Source organism: Cololabis saira, chromosome 7, assembly GCF_033807715.1.
Source record: "Cololabis saira isolate AMF1-May2022 chromosome 7, fColSai1.1, whole genome shotgun sequence".
Taxonomy (NCBI): Eukaryota; Metazoa; Chordata; class Actinopteri; order Beloniformes; family Belonidae; genus Cololabis; species Cololabis saira.
The window spans coordinates 27,702,815-27,725,473 of NC_084593.1; the positions used below are offsets into that span (position 1 = coordinate 27,702,815).

The 22,659-nt window shown below is 40.0% G+C and overlaps 1 protein-coding gene across 1 annotated transcript; it reads right to left on the bottom strand.

Annotated features, from left to right (window-relative positions):
- Positions 1-1,317: 1,317 nt before the first annotated feature.
- Positions 1,318-17,055, bottom strand: LOC133447594 (sodium/potassium/calcium exchanger 3-like). Its single transcript, XM_061726308.1, has 17 exons — positions 16,619-17,055; positions 16,344-16,409; positions 13,934-14,010; positions 13,756-13,830; positions 13,220-13,304; positions 12,275-12,378; positions 8,990-9,064; positions 8,371-8,396; positions 8,219-8,272; positions 7,984-8,120; positions 7,435-7,523; positions 5,237-5,504; positions 4,236-4,402; positions 4,030-4,144; positions 2,901-3,013; positions 2,349-2,414; positions 1,318-2,116 (listed from the first exon to the last, which is right to left on the bottom strand). Exons 1-17 carry the CDS (start codon positions 16,716-16,718, stop codon positions 2,006-2,008), a joined length of 1,728 nt encoding a protein of 575 aa, XP_061582292.1. The 5' UTR covers positions 16,719-17,055; the 3' UTR covers positions 1,318-2,005.
- Positions 17,056-22,659: the final 5,604 nt, after the last annotated feature.

Consider the following 22,659-nt stretch of genomic DNA (forward strand, 5'->3'; position numbering starts at 1 on the left):
TTACTTATTAAAAAATATACCTGTGTGTTTGTGTGTGTATACACTTATATATATATATATATATATATATATATATATATATATTATATGTGCAAGCATTGACTATTCATATGGAAAAGTAACCAAGTTATACAAAGGAAGATGTCAAAGTTCACCATCAGGTGTGGATAAAATGTAGAAAAATAATTCTGCTTTTCCATACATGCCCTTAAAAAAATTGCTCAGGTTTAGTGTGTTCTTTGAACAGTCTTTATTCTAATATACTCTGATTCTAAATCTTTTACCATCAATAAACTCAGAAGTAGCAATATAATGCTTCATATAAAAGTGTTATGCAAATCAAATTTTTCCAGGAAAGCTGGCAAGTTTTCTAAAATCCACCAAAAGCCAAAATTTGTGATGTTATATCTAAACCTGTAGCATTCAAGCACAAAGGAAACCTTTTTTTTTTTTTTATTGTCTTCACTGATCATGTTGCAACAGTTACAGATGATGCATTGACTGAGTCTGCAAAACACTGCCCGTGTTGTGACATGGACCTTCTGGGGTAAAGAAAATGTACCGGTAGCAAGGTAAGTAAGTAATAATTGTCACTTGCTAAAACATTGCATGGCGTAAACACAAAATAAAAATTCTAATAAATTAAGAGATTTAAGTTTAGTTCCATTTCAGAAAACCAACCCACCACAGGAGCATGCAGAGTAAAAAAATAATTAAAATAAACAAATTAAAATTTAATGATGCTTGCATTCATATCTGCAGGTAATTTGGAATCACTAATCAGCCTAGTCTTTTTGGATTGTGGGAGCCAGAACAACTGAGAAAAAACCATGGGAGACCATGCACAATCTACAGGAAAATGTTTCCAAATCTCGCTGTGAGGTGCTCACCATTACCCCACTGTGTTCCAACTAACCATTCATTATAATCAAGTGTGTAAGTTCAGCACTTGGACAGCTCCCTTCAATCAGACAACTATGGAGCTGTCTCTGGTGCTGAAGTATATCACATTAACAAGTCTACTCAATAAACTCAGATCTGAATTGCCTTTAAAGAATAAAATGTAATAGTGTCATAATACAGTGTAATATAATTGTCACCCAGTTTTAATTTCTAATGGTCCTCAGGTCTTGGCAGGAAAGTTAAATTACCTTTCACTGAATAAGCCAAATAATTTGAAGTTCTTCAAAGTTAGTTAGGAAAATGCTAATATTGGGCTTCTTTGATTTCATTCTTCCTTGCTTCTCTCATAATTGTACCAAATGCAAGTGCAAGTGAAAGAAAAAGATAAAAGCACAAGAGACACCTCACAGAACAAAGTGTTTTATTGCACTCACTCCTCAAGTACATATCTCTAGGACTCTCCAAGCAGACATTCAAAAACACTTAGAAAAAGAACCTCTGCACTGAGATGCTTTAAGGAAACAGGGGGGTGTATGGTGCACAAGGCAAAGACAACAGTTGCCAAATGTGGTTATTTTAATTTTTTTGATCAGCCATGCTAGTACCAATGACAGCCACAGACACAAATGTGTGATGCAAACTGTGAAATTAAACATAAGATAAGTGCACAAACTAAGAAGCGAGCATATAATCTTACATGTATGATCATCTTCTCATTGAGGTTTCATGTGGCATTTATAAAGTAACAAGTAAATTAAAACACCTTGGGGATCCCTATGTAGTGTTTTTGGTCTTAGAATACAAATTAAATATGTTGTTGTTGCTTTTGATTGTTTTGTTTGGTGTGATGCAAAGAACATTGCTAGTTAGGTCTGGCTTCACAAAATCTGACTTGGAGGTGCTAAGGTACAAAACTATGTAAAATACTCATTTATCAAAGGTAAACAATGTTGACATCTGGTGTCATCGCTACTCTGCTCAAACATCTACTGACACTGGAATGAAACTAAAATTCATCTCAATGTACGCTTAATGGCAGCAGAGAGGATGGAAAACAAGTTTGGCCACCTGTCTGCTTAAGTGTGTATTTTGTGTGCGTCCTCTACAGGTTTTCAAAGACGACAGAGCAGAGGAGGAACAAGGTATAGAGCAGTAGAAGATAGAGGCCCAGCCTGCGGTCCAACTTCCAGTGATTCAGATGGACACACAGCACCTGAGGAGACATGACCCGAGACACACACACATTATCTCTTTTTACTGCAACCAAAATTAAACAGTACGTAATGCTGTTATCTCAAGATATATTAGAAAACTCAATCAAAGGCTCTCAGGCTGCATTGGAAAAAAGAACAAACGGGCACCTGATCTGAGTCTGTTTTTTGTCCAGTCAAGGCTTTAGTCATTGTTTAATAGCAAAAAACAGCAATAGATGAAAATGAACTTACAGTAAGAGTGACAGAGGCCAACAACAGAATCACTGAATACACCAGACCTCTGCTGTTGATTGTCACCTAAAGAACAGTGAAAAGTAAGAATTAGTTTTGAATCTGAAGTTGTAAATTTCATCTTACGTTCATCTGTAGCCACTGATATTAAATATCACAAAAGATTTTGGTTAGTTTGATGCAGTTATGAAAACAGCATTGGCATCAAATTAGTATCACTACATGAACATAAGTAGAAGTTTGGCAGCAGCAGCAGAATGCTATGGAGACCTTTCTCTGTTCATTGGATAAATCCAAGTACATTGTTCCCTCTTTTAGCTTTGGTTTGGTATTTATCAAGTCCTGATGGATATTTCTGAAGTTATAAATAATATAATGAAAGCAAAGACACAATCTGAATGTACTCTGGAGCTTGAAGGTAAACTAAAACTCACATTTTAAGACAAAGGTGAGATGAACAATCATGAAAAGTACAGGTACAAATATAAAAAAGTGGTCATATCTGCAAACAGGATGAAGGTGATATAAGGCAGAGACAACAGCCAACATTACCACAGATCCATAGCTGACTATGAGAGTCCGCAGTGCCCAGGGGAACCCCAAACCCAGCAGGACATCAAAGATATTACTGCCAACGGAGTTGGACACAGCCATGTCACCCAGTCCTGCAAGATTTAACATCTATTTAAACACATTGGAGTTTCTATGGGAACATGCTACTTGATGTTTTGACATGTATTCAAGTTAATTTACTGTTAGTCGCTACACTGCCACCTGCATACGTTTAACATGAGTCAAAGTTCATAAATGCATAAAACAGTTACTGTGACATTTCTGTGGAGATGATGATGAGATCATAACACGTTCCAGCAGGAAAAACCAAGACTGGACTGAAACTACATGTGAAAATGTATGTTCAATATTGAAGTGTCTTGTATGTTATAAAATGTGTTTTTACCACAAAGCTACTGCCAGAACAATAGCAAATATTTGCTTATGTACTTCCCAGTCTTTCTTCTGCTTTTATATCAGGAAATCAAAGTCAAAGATGTCAAATTTAAGTATTTAAGATGAGTCTAACTCATCAGTAATCATCAGTATATCACCCCATACATGTTCTAAAAACATAGAGCCTCATGAAAGGTCCCCCCCAATCCTACAAAAGTTGATGAGCTGCACTGATTGAAACTCTGCAGAAGACCAGGTTTATGTTTTTGGTATAATCTCACAAATAACTTATTGTCAAAATTCTTTCATCTGCAGTTTTTTCTGCTTAGAAAACATATTTTAGAAAGGGCATTTCAGGCTTTTGTTTATATTATAGAAGCAAATCCTTTTTTTGTTAAAATAGGCCATTTTCCAAAATTACATATGACTCATGAACATGTTGCTATATCCGTGTAAAATATGATAAAAACAAACACTAGAGTGCTATTGTAAACAGCAGTGCTTTTGAATTTCCATTGGCCAGCTTATATTGTCAAGAATGGAGCAACATATTCATGTGGTGTGTTTTCAAGCAAATGCTGTGGTCAACATCTGCTCTGCTTGGAAACAGATAATTGCTGTTTGTAGGTTCTTATTAGACTGTGTAAGAAACAGACTTTATGGCTGACTTAAACAGTTCTTCCAGAAATCTACAGTAAATGCTAGTTGGCAGGGATTCCACACTTTCACACACCTTCTCGGGCAACAATGAGGCTGGCCATGCAGTCAGGAACGCTGGTGCCAGCTGCCAGAAAAGTGATGCCCATGATGACATCTGGGATCCCAAGTGTGTAGCTGATTATGGTCACCTTAGCAGAGAAACACAGGGTTGTCTTTGATTAAACCTACTGTATGTGTGTGTGTGGGCATGGTAGCTTATGCACCTGAGAGGCTTCATACCATCCAAACCATGAGGTAGGAGAAGAGCGCTATCCAGAGTGTGGAGGACAGGAAGGTGAGCAGGTACCAGCGTTCCCATCGCGGCTGGCTGCAGTCGGGGATGGTGCAATGAAGTAGCGCGCTCACCGGCCACGAGACCAGCCACTTCAGCCACACACACCACCCATCTGAAGAGTTGATGAACACAAGTAAATACACGTACAAGCTACTATGTGTGTATGCCAGAGTTTCCCCACAGGCATAATTAGAGATTCATCCTCAACATCTAAATTATTCACAAAGCATGGCCTGAATGTGTCTGTGAGTCTCTGTGTCATCTCCTTTGAATTAGCTCCATCAGCCTTAAAATCATCTTTTACCCTGGGAAACATCACTGGGGGGTCAGGCAGGAAGATTTTATTGTTCTGGTTGCTAAAGAGACAGAACAACAAAAGAGCTTTTAGTTGCCAAGTTGGACCTTTTCTTGATGGAAAGCAGTAGCTGAAAGGCTGTGGGTCACAGACAGATGGCATCGCGTCCTGAGGTCAGGAATCTAACCACAGGTTAAGGCCCAATCCCAATACACCCCCTACTTTTCTTCACTAGTCCTACTATCTTTCACTCGCCCTTCTTTTCTTCACTACCCTAAAAAAGAAGGAACAGATTTTAGGGCACTTGAAATCTTCTCAGGGGCCTGTCCCAATACTCCCCCTACCCCTCGTTTTCATCCCTACCCCTAATCAGGAAGCTGAGAGCCAAAAGCTGTTTTAATTTCAGCTGTAGCGTTGTTAATATGGCACTTTATTAAGTTTTAATATTTTTTCAACAACAAAAGAGCTTTTAGTTGCCAAGTTGGACCTTTTCTTGATGGAAAGCAGTAGCTGAAAGGCTGTGGGTCACAAACAGATGGCATCGCGTCCTGAGGTCAGGAATCTAACCACAGGTTAAGTCTTTCACCTTAAAAAAAAAAAAGACATATGCATCACTTTTGTTTGCCTATTTGTGAGCTTTCATTCACTCACCTGACAGGCCAAAGGGTTTGAAAGGAACATTCTCCTCTTCTCCTTCCTCCTGCTCTTCCTCTTCCTCCTCTTCATCTTTTGGCTTTGCACCATCACCCTTCTCTTCGTCCGTCTCCTGTACCCTCTCCCTTTCTCCCTCCTGTGATTGTCTGTCCCCGTCAGCCCCCGTCCCGTTCTCCTTCCCCCAGCTTCCACTTGCACCCAGGCCTTCCTCCCCTGAAGCTGCGCCCTCCTCCGAGCTCACCTGAGTGCGAATCAACCTCTGCGTCTGTGGATGGGTCGAGAATTTGAAATGAAAAGAAAGATGAAAAAAAAAAGGAGAAAACAAAGTGACGTGAGAAATGCTGCAGCAGGTTTATGTAAATGTATCTGACTGAAGCTGAGAATATGAGAAGTGGCAGGAGGAATAATTATGCAGTGAAGCAGGTCTTTGCATTCACCAGGGGTTAGAAAGCACGGATCGGCGGCAGGAACGAGAGCAGAGAGAGCATTGGCAGAGGAGCTTTGATTTGCTACTGGAATGGCAAAGCATGCAGGAGACTCAAGTGAATGAGAAAACAGATTCAGAGAATGGGCTCTTCTGTTTTACTGTCTGCCGTATTACTACACATTAGACAGTGTGTTTAGTCTTTGTGTTTTATTTACGTCTGTGCTGCATATCAAAGGAAAAGGGAATTTTGTTTGATAGGCCAGCACATATATTTTCTATGAATTTACAGCAGAAGGCTTCGATTCAGTTTTAAGGGCTCAGGCATAAGGTGTTTGTTTCTATAATTCGCTACTCCCAAACTAAACCTAACAAATGTTATATTGTTTTATGGACTATATGAAACTACTTAATATTTCATACATGGAGACCAGGGATCGCTATGAATGACTTTCATGAATAAGCTTTATTCAAGCAGGCTGTTCAAGTTTGAGGCTAAAGAGTGTTATATGCTTAACTCGGTATCACAAGTTATACTTTCATACAATGCTGCTCTTCCCAATAGCTGATGTAGGTGGTGCTGTAGAGCCTCTTCTACTGGGCTGGACCTAAAGCCCCAGCCCAGGTTGATTTCTGGATGACGTCACCTTTATTGAAACTTGAATCAAAACAGAGAGAGCTAGCTCTACTCCCCCTTCCCCTCCATCCAGTGCTTTTCAAGAAAACACATACCATCAGGAACTCTCCCAAGCCTTTCCCCGCTCCACCTCATATGCACAAACACCAGCCCTCCTTCTGTTGGGGATTGGCTTGAATAATGTTTGTTTTATTTTGCCTGTTTGTTGGCTTTTTAACAGTGTGATCACAAGATCAAGCGCAAGCAGATGGAGAGCAGAAAAGAGTTCTGGGATAGAAATCATGTAGAGTCACTTATTTTACCGTTGGGGTAGTCCATCTAGGGCAGGGGTCGGCAACCCGCAGCTCCAGAGCCGCATGCGGCTCTTTAGCGCCACCCTAGTGGCTCCCTGGAGCTTTTTCAAAAATGTTTGACCTTTTTTTTCCTTTTTTTCTTCTTTTTTTTTCTTCTTTTTTCTCTTTTTTTCCCTTTTTTTTCTTCTTTTTTTCTTTTTTCTTCATTTTTTCTTCCCTTTTCCTTTCCTTTTTAATCTCGACATTTCGACTTTTTTCTCGACATTTCGACTTTTTCTTCTCGAAATTTCGACTTTTTTCTCAAGGTGCATAATGAAAAAAAAATCTTCCCCCAGTTCTAACTAATATAGAAACATGCAGCATGTGTTGCCTTCATTCTAAGGCTTATACAAGACTTTTCATTTTTTGCGGCTCCAGACATATTTGTTTTTTGTGTTTTTGGTCCAATATGGCTCTTTCAACATTTTGGGTTGCCGACCCCTGATCTAGGGCACCACATTGGCTTTGCATGGTCTAGTTTAACCATGATATGAGCAGTTTTTTAATGGCCCTGCGATGGACTGGTAGCCCGTCCATGGTGTACTCCACATTTCACCGGAAGACAGCAGGGCCAGGCTCAAGGAAACCCCTGACATCCTACATTGATGTTGACATTTAAAAAGATCCTCAATTAAATAAATACCCATCAATCCAGTGCAAAAAACCCCAAACAAACAAACAAAAAACAAACAAACAAGGGAACTTGTGATATGTCATATGAGGGCACCTTGTTAATGACTATTCATCCTGCCATGCACAGGTGGGTGTAGGGGGGGGTGATGATTAGAAGGCGGAGGCTTGCCTCTGAGACGGGGGGCTGATCTGGTTGCAGATTCACAAGCTCATCCACCATCACCAATGCTGAGTCTTGCCCGGCCACCACACACGAGTCTGCAGATGGACAGGTGTCAGGAGAAAACTCGTGTAGAAATACGGGGACGGTTTAATAAAAATGACAAAAAAGACAAAGAAAAGGCATGCTCGGGCCGCTCGGTGGTACAGTGGGTTAAGCAAGCGGCTCATTTACCCTGGCTACAATCCTCCTCCTGCAGCGGTCGCAGGTTCCAATCTCGGCCTCATGTCATCCCCATTCTCGCTCTCTACCCCCTTCCTGTCTGCTACTTAAATAAAGGGCCACTAGAGCCCAAAAAAAAGAAAAGGCATGCTTGATTGAGAGAGAAAAAGACGGTTTGGATCTATTTCAGCCCCTCTAAAATCCACAGGGGAGGAGAGATGATTTAGATAGGCAACCTAAAGTGTGTCACTGGGGCTGCTGGGTTCTGCTCAGAAACTGGGAAAGCTCTTGATGTTTTGTATACACATGCACATGTAAAAACACAAGCTCCAGCACCTGGCTTCAGCGGCACCAGGTCGTTGTCACAATCTCCTGTGTTTCCAACAGCAGTTGTCCGGCGCAGAATGCTCAGGCACGTCAGAGTGTCCACTCTGCAGTGTCTCTCTACCAGGCTACAAAGAGATGTGTTGAACCTACAACACAAACACACACACACATATTGTTTCTTCAGTGGGTCAACAGTGTGTGTCACCATGGTACAAAATCATAAAAATGAGAGGAAGAGGCTCACTTCATGATGAGAATATAGATCCCATACATGGACATTAGGATGATGGTCTCCCACCTGAAACATGCAACATTCATTACAGCTGTTGTGAATTTCATTTCAAAACAACAAAAACTGCTGAATTTAAAAGAAAAAAAGTTCATTTACAATCTTACCACACGACTTTTTCATCATAGATCACCTGTTTATTAAAAGAAATGTAGATTCAAACTCAGTAATAGACTTTAAACATATATTATCAAACAATAATAATCTGGTATATAGTATATTCTCTATCTCAGCTAGCAGCCATATTGTGTGGCCCACAGTTTGTGGTTAGTGCAGGTGTTACATTTGTTACACTTGTTTTCCAGACCCCAAACCTTTCTACATGTGTTTTGAACTATGTAGCAGGGAAAAAAAACCTGAAAACAGACCAATAAGAGCTCCTTACCCAGCATTACACCCTCTGTTGTTCACAAGGAATGAAACACCCTCTTCTTCACTCTTACTGTGCTTTTTAAGGTCTCTGTCTCCCTGTTTATTGCATATTTCTGTGCTACACTTTGGTACGCTGCCCTCTCCTACACTGGATCAGATGCAAGTATAATATCTATATATATATTATTATATCATATTCATATATGAATATGATATAATATTTAACTTTGTAACTATAATATATATCAGGTCTTCTGATGATCAATAAGTATCAAACGTTGTTGCGATGCTTTCCAAACAGTGAGAGAGGCCAAGTGTGGAAGCTACGCTAGGTTTAGTGGAGGGTTTTCTCACCAGAATAAGCACCAATATGGATATGATGTAGAAAACAGCATCCCTGAACAGAGGCCACCAGCTTAGAGTGATGGGCTGCAGAGAAAAAGGGGAAACAATACAATCAGAAATAAATGTTATATCCAAAAATGTGATTTTCTTTTTGACTAAAGCAAAATCTGCACCTATTTACCTTTAATTGTTGTTTTTTTTATAGTTTAGATGCATTAAATACATCTGTCAACTTCCTCAGAGGTTAGTGAAGTTGGATTCTTATAAGATAGATGATTTTAAGTAATTTAAAAACTCACTGAATGACAAACTCTCAAGGCTGTATCTCAGTCAAACACTCTCACACCAGCTATGACCTCTTTTGCATGGTCTCAAGCAAGATGCAACTTTAAAGCCACTGAGATCACTTTATAATCAAGCCAATGTGCAGGATGGCGTACCATAAGTCACTTCAGTGTATTGTTAACAGCTGTACATTATTTTAAGTTTCTTTCCTTCATCCTCTTGGTCTGCTCGTTTATCAAACAGGATTGTTTTGTATGAATTACTGGCTGTGATCACTCTTAAGCTTTAAAATTAGATTGCTGGCCTCATATCAAAAAAATTTAAGCAATTTTGACTGTTGAAGAAGACTGGGAGAATCAAACTATGAGGACATTTAACCAGAGTTCAGTTGCTGGAAGAATCCATCCAATTGGGAAATCAGTCTTTTTCCTGATATCACGGCAAAATTAACATTTTAAATATTATACATCTTTAGTATTCTGTCATACATGTAGGAAATTTTCATCAACTGAATGCTATCAGCTATGAAAATCACTTGACTGCCAGCATCAAAAAGAAAGGAGGCAGAAGGCAGGTAGAAAGAAAATGTGGAGGGCTCCAGGGAGCATGTCAATAAGCATCAGTCGTCTTGCACTGTGTAGAAAGAGGAGAAATGCCCGCTGGTCCTGTCGTCCACAAGCTGCTTCTTTGACAGATCCATTATTCAAAGATTTCTCTTCTTGAAAGCCGACTATAAACATGATGGGCAATAACCTCTGAATGAATGTAGCTGCAGTTTAGTGGCTTGAGAGGCTGTAAGGTCCGTGTATCTTTTGGTCATTGGATTTTTCCATCATGAGTGGGAATCAAAAAACAAAAAACGATTGGTTTATTTGATTTTCCTTTTAAAACAAAAAACAAATATTGAATTACACTGCATTTTTTCTTTTTCTGTGTTAATATGATTTAATAAAGATTCAAAATACGCTTTTATTTTCGTTTTCTATTTCATATAAGAAAAATGAAAAACTAGTCAACAGGAACGAAAAAACGAACCAAAAACAACCGTTTATTCATATTCAGTGCAGTGTTTGGCGGGTGTGCTTGTGAGAACTGGGGTCCCTGGAGGTCCAGGAGAGCCAATGTCCCCGTACCGGGAGCTGTCCCCGGTCCTGGCCGGGTTCAGTGCAGTGTTTGGCGGGCTGGGTGTGAGTGTCTGGGGTCTCTGGGTGCCTGGGTCGGGTCCCGGGACTCCTGGGTCCCTGGGTCCTGCTTTCGCCACTTTCGCCCGATTTTCAGACACTTTGGCCGGCTTTTAAGACAGAAACGCCGGTTTTAGAAAAACAGAAAAACCCGGGGAGCGGGCACAGGCGGCTGGAGGAATTCCTCCAGCCTCCTGTGTCTGCTCCCCGGGCTCCCCGTAGGCCTACTGACATTACGCCCCCAGATGTAGCTACAGTTGTCATAGCAACAGTAAACACCATGTCAAAGCAGCAACGGGACTCGGGTCTCGGCAGCCCTGTGCGGGGAGACCTCGGGAGCGGCCGGAACCTCGCCCCGCCTCGACGCACCGTTTTCTGGGCGGGCGGGTGGGTCCGCTCGGGCTGGGGGTGACCGGCAATCCAGGCCCCGGTTCAGCTGTATGCTGCGTGGTAGGGTTTGAGAAACACCGTGATTTCCGGAGGACCGACACCACCGCCAGAGCGGCAGCCGACGTCGGAGGTCGGCCTGCCCGGCGGCGGCGGGGCTCCGTGGGGGGACACCTGGGGCGGACGGGTCGACTCGGTCTCGCTACCGAGAGGGAGGCGCTGCAAACCCCCCGGTGGTCGGGGGGAGCAGCGCCGCAGAGGCGGGCCCGAATCGGTCTGGAGGTGGTCTGGTGGGTGCGGGGACGCAGCGGGACGCCCGGGGCCGAGGGGGAGCCCGGGGAGCGGACACAGGCGGCTGGAGGAAGCATCACAGAAAAACCGGCGTTTCTGTCTTAAAAGCCGGCCAAAGTGTCTGAAAATCGGGCGAAAGTGGCCAGGACATGCAGGTACCCATGAGTCCCGGGACCCAACCCAGGGACCCATGAGTCCCAGGACCCGACCCAGGCACCCAGAGACCCCAGACACTCACACCCAGCCCGCCAAACACTGCACTGCACCCGGCCAAGACCGGGACCACGTCCCGGTACGGGGGGTACTTGGGCTTTCCCTTTTCCTCCTGGACCTCCAGGGACCCCAGTTCTCACAACCACACCGGCCAAACACTGATCCCGGCCAGGACCGGGGACAGCTCCCGGTACGGGGACTTGTGCTCTCCAGGACCTCCAGGGACCCCAGGACACTCACAGACAGCCCGCCAAACACTGCAGCTCGCCGGGGACACCTCGCGCTACGGGGACATTGGCTCTCCTGGACCTCCAGGGACCCCAGTTCTCACAAGCACACCCGCCAAACACTGCACTGAATATGAATAAACGGTTGTTTTTGGTTCGTTTTTTCGTTCCTGTTGACTAGTTTTTCATTTTTCTTATATGAAATAGAAAACGAAAGTAAAAGCGTATTTTGAATCTTTGTTAAATCATATTAACACAGAAAAAGAAAAAATGCAGTGTAATTCAATATTTGTTTTTTGTTTTAAAAGGAAAATCAAATAAACCAATCGTTTTTTGTTTTTTGATTCCCACTCATGATGGAAAAATCCAATGACCAAAAGATACACGGACCCTGTAAGCTCCTTTATCACTATAAAAGTTTTGTTTTTGACTGATAGAGTTAGTTAGTTTAAAATGTCAGAGAATAACTGTCCTCACTATATCACATAGACTGTTTTTGTTTATGTTTAAACACAGATGGGGCAGTCTGAATTGTACAGAGGACTGTGTTTTACTGTGCGTTTGCATCGGTGGATTGTAACTTTGATCAAATCATCAAGCTTGTATTTTGCATCTTTATGATTTTACTGTTGCATGTGCTTGAATTGGAACTTCATAGAAATGTACCAAATCTGGCATTAAAACATTTTTATAAAAATGAATAAACAAACCTGTACTGCAAAGATGCCACAAAGGCCGATGATGACCAGCATGTTAAAAACAGCTGAACCCACAATAGTTCCAACGCCAACATCTCCCTTTGTGATAAACACCCCTATAAGAAGAACATGACAGTATGAGCTATACATCCTAATACTACTACTACTACTACTACTACTAGTACTACTAGTACTACTACTACTGTCATTTAGCAGACGCTTTTATCCCAAATTACTTACAAACACAGCATTTTGCTGGGGGGGCAAATAGGGTTAAGGGCCTTGCTCAGGGGCTTGGGGCTCGTACCTGGGTCCTCCAAGCCCCAAGCCCACCTCTGTAGCCACTACACTACCACCCCCCATATTTCCGTAGGAAATATAAAATCAGCAACAATGGTAAGAGTCTTCAAGAAATTGTGGAGGTTCTTTCTCTTGGTTCTGAACAGACATATTTGTCTTGCCTTCATACCTACAGGGGATTGACTGATGTCTTTTATGTTATGGTCCTGGTTATATAATATTTACTTCATAATGCCTAAAGTCACCTCAATATTTATCAAAGCTAAACTTATTTTCATTGGAGAAGAAAACAAGTCAGGCTCATTAAACTAGAAAATCCTTTTAAGCTACAACTGGCATCAATGTCTTTCGAGGCCTTTGTGACGACCTCTATCAGAAGATTGAGGAATAAGTCTCGCTGGCAAAGTGTCTGTGCTTTAAAAAAGCATAATTTGCTAATATTTTTTTTTCAATTTTCTGGTGAGATGGAAAACCATAAATCAAGTCAAGCAGACATCGATGTTTATGTTTACAAAATGCTTGCGACCGGCCAATCAGGGCTGCTTTCTAAAAGTCAAAACTTTTTTTCCATCCTAATCAGATGCGTATGATTGCTGAAGAATGGAGTATGTGTTGGTCTGAACCATGAGTAATTAATTAGACAAGCATCATACTGACCAATCAGAGAAGTGAAGAGCTCAGGGGCGGAGCTGCCAGCTGCCATGAACGTTGCCCCGGCAACATCCTGACTGAGCTGAAGGTTCTAGCAGACAGAGACAAGGAATTTACACTATTTCAATTTGAGCTCTTTGATTTTCCGTTCTTTTCTTCCTGTTAATGTATTGATCACACAAATGCACTACGGTGCGTTAGCCGCTGCATATTTCAAAAATCTTGAACTAAACATATGAGTTATTGAACGAGCTAATTTTCCTTACGTCCAGTCTAATTCAATAAGACGAATCAAATTTAAATCAATGAATGAAAAGTGGTCATAAACATGAGCAGGCAGGGAAAGCATTGATAAACTGACTTTGCTGATTTGACTTTTAAATGCAAAGAAAGCACCATCCTCTTGCTTTTCAGGTTTGGAAAGTATGAAATGCAAATAGATTATTTGATCAACTTTCCACTGAAGAACAACAGGAAATCAACCACAAATCTGACGAGACAAAAACCACTTTCAGTATGATGTATCTGTCTTTAGTTCATACCTCTGACACTTTCTCCAGTGATGGCACAAAATAAACATCACACACTATGGCCAGTGCATAAAACATGTAGATAGCCTGTTAAATACAGAAGAGAAGTTGTTATCCTTGTGGTTTTCGTTTGTGGGTTTAGTGGTTTTAAAAAAACTGAACCTTGTTTCCAGACAGGGTTGATACGCACACAAAGAACATGAAGAAGCACCGCTCCCCCGCTCCTCTGATTCTGAGTAAAGATGTCCTCTGGAAACTCATTGATAGCTGGGGAAGAAATGGGAAGAATATAATGTAATGTTGTGGTAAAGGACATCCAATCCATCCATCATCTATTTTTGCCTCTTCCTATTTAGGGTCATGGGGGTGTTTGAAATGATTTTCAAGTAAAAACTTCCAATGATCTCTGTATAGTTGTTGCTATTCTGTTGCTACATTATCTTTCCATGTGCTATCAGGGATATTATCTTTCAAACAAAAGCCTGTCAATGGTAAAGTACCACTCAGAGAGCTCATTTCTAACTGATCCAGGTTCAAGGCTGAAAAAAGAAAATTGGATTAGTGTATCTCTAATTCCTGATTGTGCTTTCATTGCTGTATCTCCATGACATTTAGAAAATCCCTCCACAAAATGGAAGAAAGCGCATATCTTTAAAAAATTAAACACACTAAAAAAAGAAAGAAAAAAAAAACACTGGATTAATCATCAGAAAAAAATAGCTTTGTTGTGATCTGAAGTGAAGATTTTTAAGGACTAACAAGGGTACAGCGTCACCAGATTAGTCAGTAGTGACACATGTCATAATTAGCAGCTCTGCAACAAAGCTTGACGTCACTTCTCTCTGCTTGTGTGCAGTCTGCAGGTGTGTGTATCTGATCATGTTGAATGTATGTCCAGCATCCCCTAGCAACAAGCTCCCAGACCACTTGAGGTTAAGACAGTTCCGTTCATGTTTGCAAGAATCTCAGGCATTATCAGAGTTTTATTCTGAGAAATAATCCCCTCGTGACATCATGCTATCCTTTTATACCAGCCACAGCCACGCATCAACCATCTTATCTACTTCATCCAAGACAGCAGTTTAAAAGAGGTCTCTAATGTGGCTGCCCTAATAAGTACAATATAATAACTTTCTTACAATCTGTAAGGGATTATTGAGCAAGACTGTAATAGCTTGAATTTAAGCTTGAATGTCGCACTCTTTGCTTAAAAAAAAGTATTTTAACACAGGCAAAACAGTTATCTTTGAAGTTTAAGTAATTTTCCTCACAAGGTTACTAATTTTGTAGTGACTCCGGAAAAACTTCTGCAAAGATTAGGTTTACAAACATTTAGGCAGCGCAAGCATGAAAAAAGTGGACAAGAGCCTGCACAGAGGCAACGTTGTGCAGTTAGAGGCAAACATGCACCATGTGTAAAAATCTAGACGCTATGCTTTAATATTATGACAGCCCATCACATGGTCTTCTTTGGACACACCGGTGAGACTTTATGTCTCTATTATCAATAAATTATTGTCATTCTAAAATGCCACAGCATGATTATTCCGCAATATACATCCTAGGCCTTTATGTTAGTCTGTACTGTATTCCTCCTGGGCAGTAACTTCCTTCCTGATGAATAAATGCAGTTCAAATCTTCCCCTCATTGACAAAATATCTCTAATTCAGCAGGAGATATTAAGATGCTATCATCATTTTCCCCGTATCTCTCAAACAGATCCAAGCATACGGGAGTCAATGAGAGAGATGTTGATGAGATGCATCTAATCAGGAGATCATGAGGACAGGGAAGTTACTTTGAACCGCAACAGATGCATGCGATACCCAACCACAAATTCAGCATTCAGTTTCCTAGCAACTGGGTCCCTCAAAGGCCTGACTGTGTTTAAACATCTAGAGTTTGAATAAAATGAAGAATGAAGTAAACCAAAGAGGCAAATCAGTCCAAAAAAGGAAACAGACATGAAATAAACAAATGAATGGAGATGACAGAGATGAGAGGACCAAGTTTCACACTACCTCCACACACAAACAGGTGTCAATTCTACAGGAACTGTATATGCATTATAGAATGAAAATCCAAATATCATATTATTATAAATATATTATCATCATATATGACGAATTAATGAATTTTATTTCGAACATGTATATAAAAAATAAAAATAAAAATAAACAGTAACATCTTCATATGCACATAGGTTCGAAAAAGGAGTAGGGAGAAGTGTACACTTTTTCCTAGTTCCTACCCCTTTATAACTCTATGAATTTACATTATTGCTATTATTATATCTACACAATATCCATATAAATATAGTCTATATAAATACTATGTAAACATGCCTATTACTACATAATTATCCATATAAGTATTAAGGAAATATAAATATTAAATACATATTATATCGATATAGAGAATACAAATATTATATAAATCTATATAAATATCCCTATAAATATATGATATGATATGATATATGAATATGATATATATATGTATGTAAACTATATTATAAACTAAATAAACTATATTCACAAACTTAAGTGTCCTATTTTTGTAGAGATAAGAGAATAAAAAATAATGCAAGATGTCTCACCAATCTGTTTTAGCGGGAGGGATTCTCTCTTGTATATTTCCAGACCCACCGTTTGGTCAAGAGAGCCTGCCAGATGAATATAGAAATTATTGACAGAAAATATACAATTATTTATTTATTTTACTGCAGATTCACAATGAATACATTATCCAATTGATTTGGCACGAGTGATTTCTGTTTTGGTGCTCCATCAGGCTGCATCGTAGATGATATATAACTAACCTAATTGTACACTATAATAAAACTGATATGTCTTTCCTTTGCTTGTAAAGCACCTGTAACGTGGGAGATCCAGACGGCTGCGAGCAGACCGAGCCCGCCGACGCACAGCCGCGGGAGAAGCAGCGTCTGCCTCCGGCTCTTCGCCTTCATCATCCCGTCAGGCGAGGCTGCTCGGCGGCTTCTCTAATCAGAACATCCCGCCTCCTCCCACCGCCGGGCCCCCGCGATCTCAGGCCGGATCCGACCGGCGTGCTGCTCTCTGGCTCGGGTTAGTGGGGTCTCCTTGGTCCGGGGCGGGGAGCTGCGGCCCGGCATCAGCGTCTCCGCATCCAGCACCGTCCAGGCCGCCAGCTTCAGCACCACACACTCGATCACCGGCGGGGCTTAGTGGAAGAAATGTCCCGGTTTGGAGCGTGTCTACATTCCTCCTGCCCTACATCTCATCCCATGTGTGCTTTTCCAGACCAGGAGGGGCTGCTTTTCTTCCAGAGGCGAGCGCTGGGTGGGGCGACTGCAAAACAAACCACTACACGCAGCGCTGTGGACAGTTTCTGAGGAAAATATAAATAAAAAGTTTCCAGAAATCTAAAGTTACAAAGAATTTATGCTTAAACAATGATACTCAATTCAATGTATAATGAAATATAACAATTTATTTCTCCAATTCTTAGAACAAGAATACATTCAGAAAACTATTATTTACAGTGAGCACTCTGAAACAAAGAAAAAGTAGCTAATGCAATTTGTGCTTTCATGTAATGAGTGTCATGTGAGGAAATTTCCATTTCAGTGTAATCTCATCGGCTGTGTACAAAATAAGCAGGCACATGAACCAAATTAAACATATTTATAGATTAAAGGGGAGGTAATGTTTCATACTGGACAGTGAAGGAGGGGTGTAGCATCAGACGGCTGCTCCACCACAAATGGTTGATGGCGTTTACTGCACAGCATCCCAAAGCCACAAAGACCAAAACAGAGAAACTCAACATGCAAAGTATGAATAGCACTGCTCTCTGGATGAAGCTCTTTGAGGTACCTGCAAACCTGTAGGCAGAGGGGTAAGAGGATAATTTTTAATACATGTGTAATTAAAAACAAAAAAAACAAACAATGCAGGACTGTAGGGCTGGGCGATTTTGAACAAAAATAAAATCCCAATTTTTTTCTCTGAAAACCCGATTTTCGATTTCGATTTTTTGGTAAAACTAAAAAAGACAATGGAATAAATTGTTTCAAATATTTTATCTTTATTTTTAAAGAAAAATAGCAAACAAATGTCCCTATTGGGAATGAAGTGCAATTGAAAGATACTGTAAATCCTCCTTGAGTTTAGTAAAGTGACAACATTTACAATTTTCTTGACCAAACAAAGATGACTAGACGGGCTCTGTCTGTAATGCAGCCAGCTGCAAAAAAGGAAAATCGATTTTCCGATTTTCCTTTTTTTAACATCGATTGTGATTAATAAATCCGATTTAGATTTAAAATCGATTAATCGCACAGCCCTACAGGAATGCAAACAAAAAAGCTAAATCTATCAGAGCTGTGTCATGATGTGAAACTAAAGTACCTTTGGGTTTTAAGGTCATGAGTGAGGCTACAAGGTTCCGGCAGCTCCTCAACTTCAGTCTCCTGCAGACAGTATGATGCATCACTAATCTTGTTGCATGTTAAGTCTATGGGCTGTAGGGATACAAGAAGACTTTAATGCAGCATTGCTCTGCTCTACTATTATTATTCTATTATATCAGTCCAGGCGAAACTAACTAATACACAGGAAACAGAGTCTATTTCATAATGTGTATCTTCATGTCAAATAACACAGGAGTGAGAGGTCATACAGAGCTAAGATCTGCAGAATCCGTCATGGTGGATTTCTCTTCAGTTGATGATGCCAGCATCTGAATTTCCTCTGCTATGGACAGCTGAGGACTGGGTGATCTGTCTTGTTCTCTCATCAGTTCTGTCAGAACAACGCTGAAAATAAACAACAGCAGACAGCACAGAATGAGCGCTGGTGCTATAACAATCATTGGAAGGATGTAGTTTTCAATTTACAGCTGCGCTTCATCTCGTCTGTCTTCCAGCTGCTCCTTCAGCTCCTGCTTTGTCAGTCTGAGTTCCTGGAGGACAGAAACACAACCATCAGATGATGTAAATGTTGACATTATTGGTTTGCTACAAGGGTTCAGTTTTACAAAACAATATAGACCACAACTGACAACATTAATCTCTGCAGCACGTTTGCCTGAAACAGTTCTGGCTTATTTAGTAGCATACAACAGTCACTAACTGAGGTTTCCTTTAGGTCAGGGGTGGGGAACCCTGGTCCTCGAGGGCTGTAGTCCTGCATGTTTTAGATGTTTCCCTGCTTCAACACACCCTAATACAAGTGAACATGTCATAAACAGACCTGTACAGACCTTAAAGACAAGCGGAGGATGACCATTAATTAAGATCAGGTTTATTTATTAAACATAAAAATATTGCTGCTATGCTTCAACCACGACTCCATCGTTGGTCCAAGTGATTGACAGGTGAAGCCAGGTGGCATTTGACACGTTAGGTGGAACCATCCTGGTGTGGGGGAGACTCTGCGGTTTTAGGATAATAAGTTGAATAGCCTGATCCTGAAGATAAAATTCATTTTATGAATTTAGACTTATATTTTCCTCAATTATTTATGAAATATTTATTTTTAAAGGATTTTTGCATGGATGCTACTTTTTAAATATATGTATATTTTAAAATCTCACGTACCCCCTGGAGTGCCTTCACGTACTCCCAGGGGTACGGGTACCCCCATTTGAGAACCACTGGTCTAAAACATGCAGGCCTGCGGTCCAAGAGGACCAGGTTTCCCCACCCCTGCTTTAGGTGATGCAGACACTGTCTATAAATCAGTACTACACAGTGCACCATCTTCAGTTTGTCAACTGATACTTTACAGTTTTAGATGGTTCTTAGTAAAGTAATGTGCATGACAAATAAGGAATCCCATTTTCAAACTGTACAAAGCTGTGAATGAATAGTGGTATGTTTTTGGTGCAGTTTCTTTAAACTGGACAGAAATTGATGTGAAAAATGTTAAAACCTTTATGGTGTTGGAAAACTCCTCCATGGTTTCCTCCAAATATTTGAACTCCAGGTCTTTCTATCACAAACAAAAATAAAACGTGATGTTTGTATAACAAATGGTAATGGAGTGCCAATCTCATTCTGAAGCGAAAAAAGATAATTTGGACAAAGTCCTAACCCCTAAGTCATTGCATCTGTTCATACCTGATGAAGAACCTGATCCCTACGCTGCAGCTCTGCCTTGGCTTCCTCCAGTCCAAACTGAAGGAACACACAACAAAGATGGAGCTGGTTGATTGGTTAGAAAAAAACTCACAGGTTGTTCCATGTCCAGTTAAAGGATCACAAAATGTACCTTTGTCAATCAGGTTCGCATTAGTTTAATTTCACTACATTTTTGTCACGCAGACAATCAAAACGTATCAAATTCACAATATTTACTTGAAAAGTATAAAAGATATTAAAGTAATATATAGTATCCTTATTTCTACAAATAGAGGTCTCTGAACGAAAATGTAAAATCAGACATATTAAAAAAAAAAGTAAAAACATAGAAAGATTTCAATCCAGAAGACAACTTGCTTCATAAATAATATTCAGAAAAAGTTGGAGATATATATTTCTCTTATACGATTCCTACAGGTATGAATTCTGCTATATAGATAAACGTAACTTGTTTTGTTAATAAATTCGCCTAATGCTTTTTATACAACTGAAGCAAAATATCCCCTTCCAAGCTAAACTGTAAAGCTGACTGAACTTCTGTAAAAGTGGTTCTAACTTGGTAAATGCCTCAGAGCGCAGACATCTGGGATTTCTCCATCACATATTTAACACAAATTGGGAACTTTTGGTTGCAATGTTCAAAACTAAAATGCTGGTAAAGCAACTGGAGAGACAAGCTATCAAACCTCTCCCACTATAATCTACTGTGTTACCTCGAGGGTTTGAACTGTTGTCCTCAGCTTGTTCAAGGTCAATTTCTCCTGGTCTCTCTCTTGCTCTGTGCTTTTAAGCTGAAAGAGGTGAAACATAAAGTGCAGAAACTGTTTTAAACTCTCTGAACAACTTTAAAGTAGCTGCCACACCGCTGGTAAGCAGCAGCAAACATCCACCAGTCGGTCCATCGAAGGTAAAGGTGCATCAGCTACTCTGACCAGCATGTAACACTACACATGGCAACCACTGCTGTAACAACTGATAGCTGATCAAAGTTGTTAATTGAAAAATTGGCAAAAGATCTACCTTTGTAGTAAGTGTCTTATTTTGTTGTTTCATCATACTGGATTCCTTTTCCTGCACAATAACACAAAGAGCAACCCATAAGCCACCTGAACACAGATAAAGCTAATGGACACATATCAACATTTTATTAAGTTTACATATCTATTTAAAGATGATCTGTAAGGGAATACCACTTCTGGTTACACACCAAATCATGAATCTTTTTCTCACTGCACTTATTTATATCAAGGTCATCAGTCAAGAGGAAGCTGCAGGACTCTGGTTCAACCTGTTGTGTTTCATTGATTATTTTCTCCAGACTGCAGACACAAATACATAAATATTATAATAAACTTTCAAAAGAAAGTCAGGGCATTCTAACAGCTCAAGATTAGAAACTGAAAGCGAAAAAAACTAACAAAAAACATAGATGTCAAACAATGAGATAAGTTAATGCTACCTGTCTACATTAATGCACAACAACATACGCTTTCACATGTTTTCTGAGGGACGTGTTCTCTGAGCGCAACATCGCCACTTCATCATCTGCAACATCCATCCAGTGTCTCATCTCAGCATTCAGGTCTCTCAGCTGCCTCTGGTTGTAATCCAGTTCAGCTATCTTCTCAAGCATCTCCTTTGGTGATCTGCACAAACACACACCACAACAAATATACATAGCTAATCTACGACTAAATCCCACACGACAATCATTATTTTGGTGGACCTTTTCTCATCACTGAGGATCACTCACATTGTTTCCTCTGTGGCGTCCATCCCGTCGGCTTACTGCTCTCTGTTTCAGATCAACAGATGGTCTACGAAAGCTAAAAATTAAACATATGGCTTTCAAATTATATTTTCTATTTTCCACTTATTTTAATGTATTTTTTAAAAGGGCATGATGTGATGCTGGGAGGAGATGATGAAGGGGATGCTGTGAGCCTGTGATGTTAGAATGCTGAGTCAGAAACTCTGTTATCTTTATGGATCACAGAATTACATATTTCACCCCAAAACTAAGCAGTGTTATTTATTTGGCAGTCACTTCAGACATCCAAATATATCTTCTTGTCCAGATGATCCTTCAATAGTAAGTTAATAACCAAGATTAATATTGAAGAGAATGTGTAAATGTTGGACTTGGAGCTGACATCTTTTATGCAACACTGTCCCATTACCCACACCTGCTATCTTTGTTTCCTGGGTTGTTGGGCTAAAATGTTAGTCAAAACTGCTTAAAATGGTAACGAAGGGAAGAGATAGCGAAAATATTAAAGAATATAACAAAAATATATTTTTAACTAGATTCATCTGAGTGTTGATTTTGCTGAGTCACACAAACTATATTAATTCTGATGCACTTAGAACTAATTAAAATCTGCTTTTATGCTTAAAATAACTAAAAACTAACAGAAAAATACATGTGTAACATATGGATATATATAGAAACAACAGTGATTTTTAGTTTACAGTGATTATACTCAAAAACCAATTCTTAAATTAAAATGCAGCAAGCGGGAATACCAACACAGCAAAAACTCAAAATCTTACCAGGAAGATTTGTCTTATTTCTAGTTAAAATGTCTCATTTTTAGTCAAAAAAATCTCATTACACTTAAAACAAGAGTCATTACCAGAAAAATAACTTATTTGACAATTTTCACCTGTTTCAAGTACATTTTCACTTGAAATAAAGATTTATCTTCTCATTACAAGCAAAGAAATATTGTTCCACTGGCAGATTTTTTACTTATTTTAAGTGAAAATCTACTTGAAACAGGTGAAA

Coding starts and splice junctions, on each gene's coding strand:
- LOC133447594 (XM_061726308.1), bottom strand. CDS start 16,718: ATGATGAAGGCGAAGAGCCGGAGGCAGACGCTGCTTCTCCCGCGGCTG. Junction 5,505..7,434: donor ATCAGCCCCCCGTCTCAGAG/GCAAGCCTCCGC, acceptor ACCCATCCACAG/ACGCAGAGGTTGATTCGCAC. Junction 3,014..4,029: donor CCTCATTGTTGCCCGAGAAG/GTGTGTGAAAGT, acceptor TAAATCTTGCAG/GACTGGGTGACATGGCTGTG.